This window comes from Cariama cristata, unplaced genomic scaffold, assembly GCF_000690535.1.
Source record: "Cariama cristata isolate BGI_N322 unplaced genomic scaffold, ASM69053v1 scaffold28631, whole genome shotgun sequence".
Lineage (NCBI taxonomy): Eukaryota > Metazoa > Chordata > Aves > Cariamiformes > Cariamidae > Cariama > Cariama cristata.
In genome coordinates, this window is record NW_009599149.1 from 31416 (window position 1) to 44308 (window position 12893).

A 12893-nucleotide genomic window follows, 5' to 3' on the forward strand; every position below is an offset into this window, starting at 1 on the left:
CCAATGCAGTTTTGCAACTGATTTGAACAAACTGAAGACCAATCTTAAGCAACTCTGTAGCCACAGGGAAAGCTAAATCATCTTGCTCACCCTATTGTCTCTCCAAAAAGGATTCATCATCATCCACAGCTATGTGGCAGTAAGTGTTTACAAAGGAATTCAGGTCCGGGGTTGGGTGGAGAGCAGGACCATGCATTTTAGCAGTAACTGCAGTAAGATTTGCTTAAATCAACTAAAAAATCAGGGATAGTTTTGAGTATTTAAAAATGAAGTTTCATAAAACGAAGTCTCTGACAGCAATAGCAAGTTATGGCATAACTGCCTCCCTGCTCCTCAATTCAGTTCCCATTCCCATGCTATCACATTCCCTCAGTTGTGTCAGCACAACAGTGTGGATGATATCTGGATAAAAGCAGAGATCTGGCTTTTAAAGAAAAATATCAACCCAAACCAGCAACCTCTTTCCATCTTTTTTTTACTATTAAGCTGTAGTTTCACTGTGGAGGTAGGAATGAGCGATGGAAAACAGGTATGCTTTAGGCTGCTATTTCTGTTGTAGACTTAATCTCATGAAACCACAGCTTAAATATACCTAGGTTCCTATTCGAATAATTAATACTGTGCATTAAATACGGTAGTGTGCTTCGGTTATTCATATTTTGGTTTCACAGTCTTTGGTATTTTCCTGGCTTTTAAGTGGCATGCTATATGATCTGTTAATTACACAGATGACAGATAGGGTAATGTTTGATCTAGTTCAGCCATCTAACACTTACTGTCAGTGTTCAGTAGTCTACTATCAAAGGACTCTTCTTACTGTGAGAGCAAAAAAACTATGTGGACAGAAGACTATCATTGCTAATTATGACTCCAACAACTTAATTGTTAGTACAAAGAAGAAATGAAATCTAAGAAAAAAATTTTACGTCATTTTATGGTACAGAAACCACTACTACTTATAACATTCTGAGGGTGCATTTGGGACTTTTGGGGGTTTTATTTTGTTATGCAAATATCTTACTATATGTTTGAAGACAAAAATAGAATGTAAAAATATCACAATTATTTTTGATGCTGTTTCACATAAATCAGACAGAAATTAACTTTTAGTTTCCAAATAAATGTTTAAAAACATAAGCATGTTTAAAGTATTCTAAAATGTTTAGGATGTTCTGATCTTTTTTTAAACAAAACACAGGGCAAACTTTGAAGGTGCATTTGTAAATGAATATGAAGTTACTTCAAATTATAATAAACTTACCTGTGAGCTGGAATTCTACGATCACCAGCAACTAAAACCACATCACATAGCTGTTTGTGTCTAAGGTAATTCTCCATCTTTTTAAAAGTTTGTTCAGCGTGGTTGAGAGCCTGAAAAAATTCATCTGAGGTGCAAGGCTCCATAGTTTGACAAGATAAGGTATGACTGCTGTTGGAGGTTCTGCTGAAGACAATAACAGAAATCTTAGTTCACACAATATTGAAGTGCAGCAGTTCTATCACAGATGATAGATAAAAAAATCACACGTGATTTTAAAATTGACATACATGATTTTTTTAATACATATTTGCTTGCTATCTTTTCTTCTCCTTATATCCATACTTTCTTCTCTTCCTCCAAACCTAACCTAAACCATTGTGAAAAAGGTATTATCATTTCATGTTATACTCTTCAGCTAACAGACACACAAAGATCAGTCCGGTAATCGTATCTATAGCATTGTCAGATAGTTAAGGAAGAACAGACATCTACCAAGACCCTACAAACTGAAAAAGCAATGGAAGGATGCAATAAGGAATCAAACCTCTCCCTGCCACATATATTGTATGTAAGACATATATGATTCACACTTGCTTCATGCTTAGCCTAAGGTGGCTAGAACGAAACTCAGCATATGTGGAACTAGTAAAAGAGTGTGGGCATGCACTGGGTGGGCGCAGAGGAACCATCAAGAAACACATCAATATACCACTACTTCTACTGCATGAAGCCTTATGTGTCTGAAATGAGATCTACCACAGTAGAAGCCAACATAGGGGAAAAGCAATGGTGGATGGGGAGAAAAATTATTCTTGTCCATACACACAGCAGCTTGGGAGAAAAGAGGAACAGAGAAAATGTAAAATGAATGCACGGGCCTAGGACATAAACGAGATTAATCCTAATTATGTACACTGAGGGAAGCACCTTTTCTTCCTCACAGTTCTTTTAACTGACTACTACTTACTTTTCCAAAATGCAGGAAACTTATAAAATACTCTGGACCTACAATAACATTTGGAAGGACATGGATTCACTAGATCTGCATCCAGACCCCTGCTTTCACAAAGATATCATAAACTCAGGCAGCATTCTAAGGGCTAAATCCACCGAGAGACTTAGCTCAGTCCTTAGCCTAGGGTATTCATTTCAAGACAGAGCTCCTCAAATCAAAGGCTAAATTTTCAGCAGAAAGTGTTCTGTAAAGGTCTTTTGGGTTTTTGTTTTGGTTTGGGGTTTTTTTGCATGCATCTGCAAAGGTAAAAGCGCCAAGCACTTTGGCACTTAATTCAAACCTAAATCTAGTAATGGATCAGAAATGAGATACCTGCCTACCTACTTCCCTTGGAGGACTTTATTTTAAATGTGCTCTCTGAAGCTGTGGTTAGCTGTGTCAACTTCTCACCCCTGGTGAGTCACTTGTTCTGCTGCACGCCTGGCCTCTGACAAGCTGGAACAAGTATTCTTTGTGGCCATTTTGGAAACTGAATCAAGGAACTCATATATGTGTAATCATAAAAAACATTATATTGGCAAAACTAGGTGGCATTCTCACAGTGAATGACCAAGAGGTACTCAGGGAAAGCAACTCTTAAACCAACACCCCTGCAAAAGAAACAGAAATGGAAAGAACGCGGTGCTGGTCAACAAGAAAATGCTTAGAAAATTCTTGTTCCCTACCACAATTTATTACATCATCAGTTGTGTTGATATAGGTTGGGTTTTTTTCGGCTGAACCATATTTTAACCCAGATTCTTCAAATTAACCCAATTAATAATGATTTTTAAAAATTACATTATATCAGGGATTTGATTTACATCACAGTCTCAAAAAGAGTTGTGCAGATAGATCTGAAGAAGCAGTAAACTAGTATGGAGAATTAAAAAAAAACCCAAAACACCAACTTTCTGAATCAGCACTTTGCAGGATCTCACCAGAGCTATTGCCAGCCCCGAGACCGCACACGTGTACCTTCTACACAGAACTCAGCAGCAGTCACTGCTGTTGTTCAATAAGGCAGTATAATTGCAGTTGTGTCCATTTTCCACTACTCACAATAAAGCACTTATTCAGGACGCAATAGAGCCAAGCTTAGTTATTCTTCTCACCTGAAGAAGTTTAATCCTATACCTGTCCTCTAGCCAGTAACTTACAAACCATTTTCCATAAGAAAGGAAAAGAAGGAAAGAAAGATTAAGCTTTGGTGGTCCATAAAGAGAACATGAGAGAGACAGTCTAATAGTTCAAGTACTTACAAGAAAGGAAAGAGAGGGCTTCAGGGGCTATTTATGCCTATTACTCAATGATTGGTTATGAAAATTTCAAATCTCCCTCCTTCCCCAAACTGTTTTATATAAATCTGTTTCCCAGTTCAGTTTGCCACGGCCATGACAGCTTGGGAAAACACACCAGCAAGCAAAGAACAGAGGAAGTGAAGGACCTGCTTTTCTCTCTCCCAGCAGTAGTACTGAAAAGCCTTCCAAAATTCTCTGCCTACATCCCTCCCACCTAGAGAGAGGAAGCCCAGGTATCTAACGCTGACCTGTGGATCCCATGCGCACAGCAAACATCCAGCTGCGAGGTCCTGCAGCTCAGAGTATAAAGGTGCCTCTGCTCCTTCTGGATTTGGCCCTCGACTCACATTTATCTTTAAGTATAGTATGACTTTCCCCTCCCACAGGTTAGAGCTATGGCTACTTCTGCACAGCTCGCACATGCTACTAAAAAAACTACATTAAAGACTGAGGCTCTCAGTGCATGAGATAATTGTATCAAAGAATCCTTTCTGCATATTCCTTTAAGATTAAGATAGTATTTCTAACATATTAAGTGGAAATATTAATACAAGTATCTTAGAACATTAGTTGGTAGGGTTTCCTTTTTGTATTCTTAAACTTCAATCACAATTTTCTTGGTAACTTTCCCTATTTACGTCAAAAAGATCCTATCTAGCACTGACCAATTTTTATTAAATATGGTACAATTTCAAGATGATTGTAAAAATATAAGTTACTCTAAAGACAAGGTCTTTCCCGTGCTAGCTACACGTTTTATCACTCTGGTGATAAACATATACTAAAGATGCTATCTTTCTTCAACTTCTCTGTCTAATAAAGAATTTATATAAGAGTATGCCTTTTGATATGATATCAAAATTATGTATAAGCCATGCTATAAAACCATTCATTTTAAAAGGATTTTATTTCTTGAAGTAGGATGTTTGGAATAAGGAGCTCTGCCCAATATATCAGTTCATTGCAAAGCAATGAAGCAATTAACTGGGCTAGTAAAGTGGTGATAAAGAAGTTTCAAAAGTAAAAGCATATATGATGACTATGACTGGAGAGCTGAATTCACACCTCTCCTGCTGCTGTTGTTTCAGGCTTCATTGTTGTAGCTTAAACAAAGCTACAGCATAGCATTCAATATAAAAACATACCAAAGCATAACATAGACAAGCTTTCTTTCCTCCCACTTTTTTAAGAGAGAGGCATTAGTATTTTTCAAATTTTATGGGAGAGAAGCACAATCTGTTCCTACTAACAGGATTTGTTATTTTAATTATTTTAAAGCATTGAGATTCATTTTAAAGGAGTTACAATGGTTATTTTATAGCAATCGCACATATTACTTAATAACCTATGAATTCCAGTAAGTATTAACCTTAGCTATAACAAAGGCTGCAAAACTTTGAAGCATTTTATGCATTTTAAATTATTTTTAGGAAGGCATATTTAGGCTGAATGTCTCCATGTTTGTCTTTGAAATAAAAATGAAGCAATATAGACTTCATTATGACTAAGAAAAAAAATCAAATACACATGGTCAAACTATTGCTTTTGGAACAGAGATAAAGGAACAAAATCCAAAATTTGAAATTAATTTTAAAATATATTTTTCAAAAAAATTATGTATAATAGTCTGAAAAAAATTCTCTGAAAATTATGTGTAAATTCACTCATATTTAAAAGTGTTCTATTGTCACGATCATTACACCCATTTTAGGTGTAACCTCATCTGTACTTCTAACAAAGGTCAACTTCTCCACAAGATACTATGAAATCCTACAAATCTGCAAAATGTAGTTTTACTGCAAGGTAAGTGTGACACAATTAGATCACGGGTACGTAGTAAAGATGCTGACCTTATATGTAAGTACCACACCTTGTCTCATCTAACCTTTCGAAGCAAGTAACAGCTTATTTCCTTACATTAAAAAGCCACATTTCTTTGGACAGAAGCAACAAGTTGAAGTGCAGCTGGTTACTAGAGTCTTGACTGGACAAAGGAGTCAGGCGGCATTACAACAGGATTTCTATCTGCAAAATCTCGATGGAGAAAATACTCCAAATATACTGCTGCTATGTCTACTCAACTGGCTGGTTCACAGAGTCAACAAATGAAGTCTGCTTTTCAAAAGCTTTCTATGCTCCGTCTCCTCTTCCCACTCCATCTACCACACAACTCTAGCTCTTCTCCTTTCCCCTCAATTCCTTAAGGCATTGCCCCACTGGGCAAGAGACAGCAAATAACCTAACGGGAAGCTGTGCTGCGCAGCGAGCTTTGCAGCAGATGAATTCTGCCCTTTTTCAGTGAAGGCAATAAGCTGGGTTTCTCTCCATTAACTAGCTGCCATTTGCAAGGAGTGACATTATCTTTGAGACTTCTGTCTGCCCTCACATTAAGATGAAAATGGCCCGTGGGTTTTAAAGCTACCAGGGAAACGGCAGAGGTGATGCAGAACACAACTGCATAAACTTGGTCCCTTTAGGAAAGCAAACCAAAAGCAAATGCTCTTATCTACGCTACTGAAGTCTGAAGGCAGCACTATGCACCAACCCAAATTGCTTTCACAGATACACTGAAAATGGTGCAAAGTGAGAACTGGAGCAAGAATAACCCATGCAAGGTATTGGCTTAAATTCCGTTTTATATATATGCTTCTCTAACACAAATTGGGTGGGGATGAAAGCATTAGAAGTAGTAAACACTGGCAAAACCACAGAGATGGGAAAAAATACAGGTTTTTCCCCTCACTACTATGTTCCCAGTGAATATCACTTTGTTTCTCAGGAAATGAAAAAACTTACATCAATATTTTAAATCCGAATTAATGCATAAAGAATATTACCTTTATAAATATGACATGTAAATAAACAGAAAATCAGCAAACCAATATAGACATCTCAATGTGTACAGATACTAAAAAAGTAAGTATCATGACATTTCAAAGAAGAAATATAGTAAAAATATTAGCTTTATTCACACCTCAAAAAGGTTCAAAATAAAGTTCAAAATAATAAAAGAAGTTTAGAGATAAGTGACGCAAATGACTAAGTACATGCAGGAAAATGGGTGCAACTACCCTGTGTTTAGAGAGAAGACAATAAAAGGAAGAAAAATAATGCATTGTACCTCCGACTATAAATTTCATGCTCCTGTTTACATTCCTGTAAAGCAAACCCAAGAATAATGTCAATGAAATCAAAAGCCAATGTTTGACTAATTAAAGCACTCTGCAATCATAAATGAAGTGTATGGAATTCACTTTAGCGAATCACCCATAAGCTGTAAGTTTCACTACTGTTCAAAACCAGTGAAGGCATTTATTCTCGCAGCCAAAAGGTAAGATAACTGTCTACTCTGAGACAGGACACTGCATTTGCTATACTGCATAACAAACCCATGACCTCAAGGTATTTTTTGGTAATAATATAATTAGAAGATCTGTTGCAATTTCAAGTCATCTTTAGGCTAGAGTAGTCAATTGTTCAGGTCATACACATTAGAGAAGATAGAGTATGTCTCCCCTTGGACAAATTAGGATACATATTATGATACATCTTCTGCATTTTTAAACGTATCTTAATTTTGCAACTTTCTTGCTGCATTAAGATGGCTTCTTGCATTGCAGTTTTTACATACAATGTTTCAAAATAGTTTTTAAATTTTTTTCAAGATTTTGGTTGTTCACACTGCTGTCTTCAAGCTAGTTGACATTTTACTGTATACAGAGACCAGAACATAACTTACTGAAATAATAATATGTCAGCTTTTATACCAGCTTCTGTGATTTTGTATTATACTTTATAAGGAGTAAAATATTTCCTTCTTCAAAGCTAGTAAGACAAGAACCTCAGCTGCAGAGAATGGAGTTTGTTGAAAAGGAGGATGTTGAAAGGATTCTTGGAAAAAGCAAGCAATGGTAAAAATCAGGACACTCTTCCAAAGGCTGGGAAGAGCATAAATAAAAGGAGGAAGCCATAGATGATAATGACAAGACTGCTAAAAATCCATCATGTATCATAATTCAAGATAAGACAATGGAAATTGAACAAAAGTGACTCTGGAGAGACTGAAGAGCACAGTAAGCCTATACATGCATGTGAACTTGAGGGCTAGTAATTTACTCCCTATGCTAAAGAAAAGAATTATAACAATAGTCAGAACTACAATCTTACAATCAAAAGGCACAGGTTCAAGCAAACAAAAATATATCTGCATTGACCTTAATCTAACTGGCACGAGTAACAACAGTTACGAGAAGCTGGAGCACAGACTCCAGTGTTACCTACGCTAGCCCAACAAAGACATGTATACACAGCCTGCTAAGCCAGTACTACTGCATCTTTTACCTGTTTTTCATTTTGATAAGAAATAATGTAGGCATGTTTCATTGCAGCTAGACCTTTCATTATAGCACTGATGTTTCCTATCTTACTTTTAAGAGATGTCTTGATTTAGTGCAGTGAATTTGTATACCCGCACAAATGTCACCAGTAACAGGCATTCTGTCTGGAAAACAACTACTTAAACTACCACATGATACACCTACATTGCAGTGTGATAGAGAAGTGCAGTAGTACAAAACCACACCCGATGAAGCTTTAACGTAGTCAAAGCATGTGACAATCACTGCAAAAATACAATCCTCTTGTATGGAAGCCCGTTCCATCCAAATAAATAGCTGGAATCCCCTGTGGCTTTCCAAAGTCCATGCTTAAGCTTTTCATTACCTTATCTTCATTACAACATCTACTATTCAAGCTTACTAGGCTAAATCTGCCTCATATGCTATATAATTGTGCTGCACAAAATCTTTCAAATGTGCATAGACATTACCCAAGTGATGATTTAATAGGCGCAGAGGAAAATGAAAGAATTTTAGCAGTAGCATGGAAGAAAAGAAACAAGAACGCTAGAGATTCTCCCCTGTAAAACCACCTCTCTTTCAATAACAAAGTTTTTTATTTTTGTCTAATTCATGCATACATCTAGCAAAAAGTGCTCTTTTTATAGTTTTTCACTTAATTTCAAGTATCATAGTACTATCATGCCACAATTGGGCAATCTATCAACTGTCCTTATTTGACAGTTTGCATTATTTTGTGATAGGAGACACACAGAAATACACGGCACAATTGGGGGTCCTAAAGAACTTACAGACTCAAAGGTCAGTAAGACTGAGGTGAAAGAAAAGACGTATCAAACGTTGAAAACACTGCAAGGGGGGAACAGACTTAGACTGGAAGTTACAATGTACTAACTCCAAGACTGCTCAGGGAGAGCAATACTGCAGAGTAGCTACCACTGGTACATTCAGACCTTGTCTTAAAATCAGTTACAGACATCTTACTAAACTGTTCAAGGTTAGGACACAACTGATGAATTCTGAAATACGACTTGTATTTAATGTTCAAATATAAATATACATTTTATATTATATTTGAGTACATTTCCATACTTAAATCTACAGTAAAGTAATTCCAACATTTTATTGTATGCTTGGCCGAAATGAACCAGATACAACACTCTGCATACTAGGTATGCTCTAGGTATTTTTAGGTTGATATCCACCGTGCCTTCAAGGTCTGCAGACTGCTGCTAAGGCACCCACAAAAAGTTAAGGAAAACAAATCTATTGCTAACAGGCTTAAATTTTCCATACAAGAGTCTGCACAGCTGTTGGAAAATTTTAAAAAGTGTACAAATCCAAAATGATGACCATCGCCTCAGGAATGCAAGAGAGTTAACAAACAGCAGCAATAAAGGAAATCTAAGAGACAAAAACCAGCAAAAGAATTTAAACCTCACTGGTCCAGTAAACAGTCATGCAAGTTAATGCTGCTTACAAACAACGCATAGAGTACGATGTGAACAGCCTTATGGCCGACTAGCTCTGATGCAAACAGATCATCCGGATTCAGGTATCTCAGACACAGCCTTTATCAAAGATCTGGTACTAACCTTGGAATTTGCTTATCCCTTATGCCACCAAGCTCTATACTAATAACAAATGAATTCTACAGCGGCTCTCCTCTAAATGAATCATGTAATGATCTAAAGCTTTCATAATGGGAAAGACCTCATTTAAATGCTTTTCAACCTATGCTATATGACATGGCAAAGAGGAAGGATGATTGATACACACAAAGCAGAAGAGCTGCTTCTGTCATTTCATGCTTTTAGGGCTTGTAGTTGGGCAATAAGTTACAGAGGAGTGAAGAAGTAAGGTAACTCCATAGCTTCTACAAAAAGTTTAAGAAATTTATTTTTTTTTTTTTAATACACACAATTTGTTTCGAGTGAAGGTAACAGGGTTTCCATATGGGGGAAAAAAAAAATCTCTTTGAACACTACACAGATGAAAGTTGTTGGTTTGGGTTCCCTCCTCCCCACACACCTCAAGTCAACAGACAAGAAGCTATATTTTAGACTTACAAAAAAAGACCATTTAATTAAGTTCTTAACATTAGAAAAATTCCAGCTGTTAGGCAGACTCATGTAGTCTGCCCAACAGCTTATACATTCTTGACAAAGGGAGTGAACAAAACATGGTTTAAGTACAATCTCCCTGTGAGACTAGAGGTACGGATAACAATACAAAGCAAGTTCTTATGCTACCATTAAACTGTACCAATGCTGAACTCAAAATTTATCTAAAATATTTCCTTTAAAGCATGAGAGTAAAACACTAGCAAGAATTACAAGACAAGAAAGGAATTAAAAATAACTCTAGATGCTATAGATGATTAAGCACATAATTAAAAAGATACTTTGAATTTACTCATTTTAAATCCTACATGCATTTCCTGTAGTATACAACTCTGCCTGCAAAAAAACCCCCAATGCTATATAGACTTCTCACACCCCTAAGGAAGTACCTGCAGTTCTCCCATTCTACAAAGTAACAAATTAGTTTTGTCATATGTAAATTCTTCTCCTACAATTAAGCACAAATTTGTAGTTATTTCAATCTACACGTTTATCTCTTAAAATTACATGTTTTTTCTATACCAATTGCCTCACTATGGTGAGAATATCCTATTTGGGGTAATGCTGTACATAAAAATTTCACATCACAAGTAGACGTTGCTGAAATGGAAGGCGATGTTACACCTCTATCATATATCTTATTCAGTGACATACCTATTTAAAAATTCATACCCAAATATCACTTAAAATAGGACCTCTTCAGAGATATGTTATTTGCAGCTATATAGTTGTTGCAGCACAGTAAGAGTCTTGCTGTTATGAAGCATCAGTATGCAGGGTCTCCTTTCCCTGTAATTCTAGTACTTTTGCCACTCCGTGATAAAAGCAAATACACTGTGTTGACTCCTAAGCATTTTTACCCTCCTTCTTTTCCTAGAATCTTTAAAGGCTATATAAACCATAAATAGTTAGTGTTTATATTATGGACTACTTTGCTCTTGCACGAAATGAATTTTTTTCCTAGGGAATGCAAAACACTAAAACTGCTATAACTAGATTGACCTGTCCTTAATAGGCTTTATAAAACACTGTACCCTTTTAAACAGCCAGACTTTCTGAAATGCCGTATCATTGCAAAGTCATCTTAAAAGTGAGAAAGCAAGCATCACAGAATTTACATGAAATGGTAAGCTAACTATTATGCACTACATGCATGATAAAACAGGAAAAATACTTCTAGTGAAGAATGGCTAACTTATGCAGTAAAAGGAAATAAAAGAATTAAAACTGCTACTTAACAAAGATTATTAACTTGCCTAATTTTACAACAACTGGCAAACACCTTTCACTTAAGACCAAGTTTTACAGTTTCATCTTTAGTAACCATACATAAGAGAAAAAACACCAAAACATCTTTATAGACACAATAAAACCATTTTTTCTTTTTAAGCTAGATCCACAGTTTGAGACACCTGGATTAATAACTGCCTCACTTTAAAGCACAAATTGGTTGGCTTTCAATAGATGAATTCTCCCCCCCCTCCCCTTCAAGTTGCATATGCACAAAAAAAAAAAATAAATCTTTGTTTTATAGTCTGTTTTACAGTTGCATCTCCCTCATCTGTAGAAACATGTGGAAACATCAGGTAAGAGTCACAAGAAGCTTACATTTTCACAGTTTTCTCCTAACTAGCATGAGACTAATTCTCAGCATAACTAAACAATCAGTGTCACTTCAAAAGAATTTAGAAAGCATCCTGTAACACTACCACATAACGGACAGTACCTTGTTCATAGCAGCATGTACTTGGTATACTATTTAAAACACAAGTGAGTGCAGCCACGTTTCCACTTTATTTACCCACATTGACCAAATTTGCCTTTTAAAAAGGTCCTAGTAAACACACAGAACCCTGATTATAAATCATTTTCTGTTTCTGATGCACAGCAGCTGCTAGGTTTCTGAAGCATTTTAATCTAGAATAAAGGCTAGCCTATATGTATATGCTATCTGTAAACACGAAATGAAAACACATTTCTCGCAATAGGAAAGTAATAATTAACCTGCATGAACTGCTGTCCGATTCATTTTCTTCTTCGCTTGCTCTGTCGTCAGTTTGTTGTCTGTCAAGCCAACGTGCATCTCCACAGTCTTCTGCTGAGAATTCAAATGTCGGGATGTCTGAGGTGGATGCCATTGGCCAAGGAGGTGAATCCTGAAAATCCTGTTGGTTGGACCTTCTGTAACCGACTGATGGTAAAGGTAGGTTACCTGAATCTAAAAACTTTGTGCCACCAGTTGTTACATTTTGTCCTCTGTTCCAGAAGTCTCCCTGGTGGCTTTCAATTGCGGAGTTAGGGGCTGACGCCTGATGACCAAACCACCTCCATCTGATTTTTAAAATCTGCTTCACGTCAAACTCTTTACGAGAACCAGACATCCTTAGCGAAAGCCAGTGATCGTCTAGGCAACAGGGTAAGAAGCAGCACACATAAAAGAAGATTTGTGCACCCAACCAAGACAAGAGAAACACATGCTCTGCCTGTCTGTGGCAAGCAGATTTTCTACAGAAGGAGGGGAGAGAGCACTGCATTCACATAAAAAAGGCTTCTTTAGCGGTTTGTCATTTGAATATAAACAAAACGCAATAGACGGTGAAAAATCCTGAGATAAAAAGAGGAGGTGAAACAATCACCTCAATAAGGAAAAACGCTTATCAGTTTACCCTAAAAGCTCCAAGGCTGTTTCTGTTGCTCTCCTCTGACCATTAGCTTTCAAAAGCACCAAACAGTATTCATTAAAGCCCTTTCAAGAGCTGAATACCACCCCCTTTCCTTAAACCACAAATGACAGAGAACATAATTCCTGTACTGCATCTTAGAATCTCTGCTTCTTATTCTGTTAACTCTTGCTAC

The 12893-nt window shown here is 36.7% G+C and overlaps 1 protein-coding gene across 3 annotated transcripts in view; it reads right to left on the minus strand.

Annotated features, from left to right (window-relative positions):
• Positions 1-12512, minus strand: part of KLHL5 (kelch-like family member 5) — a 42634-nt gene extending 30122 nt beyond the window's left edge. Inside the window, exons 1-2 of one of the 3 annotated variants that reach the window (XM_009709593.1) lie at positions 12042-12512; positions 1262-1441 (exon numbers count right to left, since the gene is read on the minus strand). In XM_009709593.1, coding sequence (XP_009707895.1) covers positions 1262-1441; positions 12042-12418 — 557 coding nt within the window. In that variant the 5' untranslated portion in view covers positions 12419-12512. Of the gene's footprint in view, positions 1-1261; positions 1445-12041 lie in introns of all 3 variants that reach the window. The other 2 variants (XM_009709592.1, XM_009709594.1) reach the window with 2 other exon arrangements.
• Positions 12513-12893: the final 381 nt, after the last annotated feature.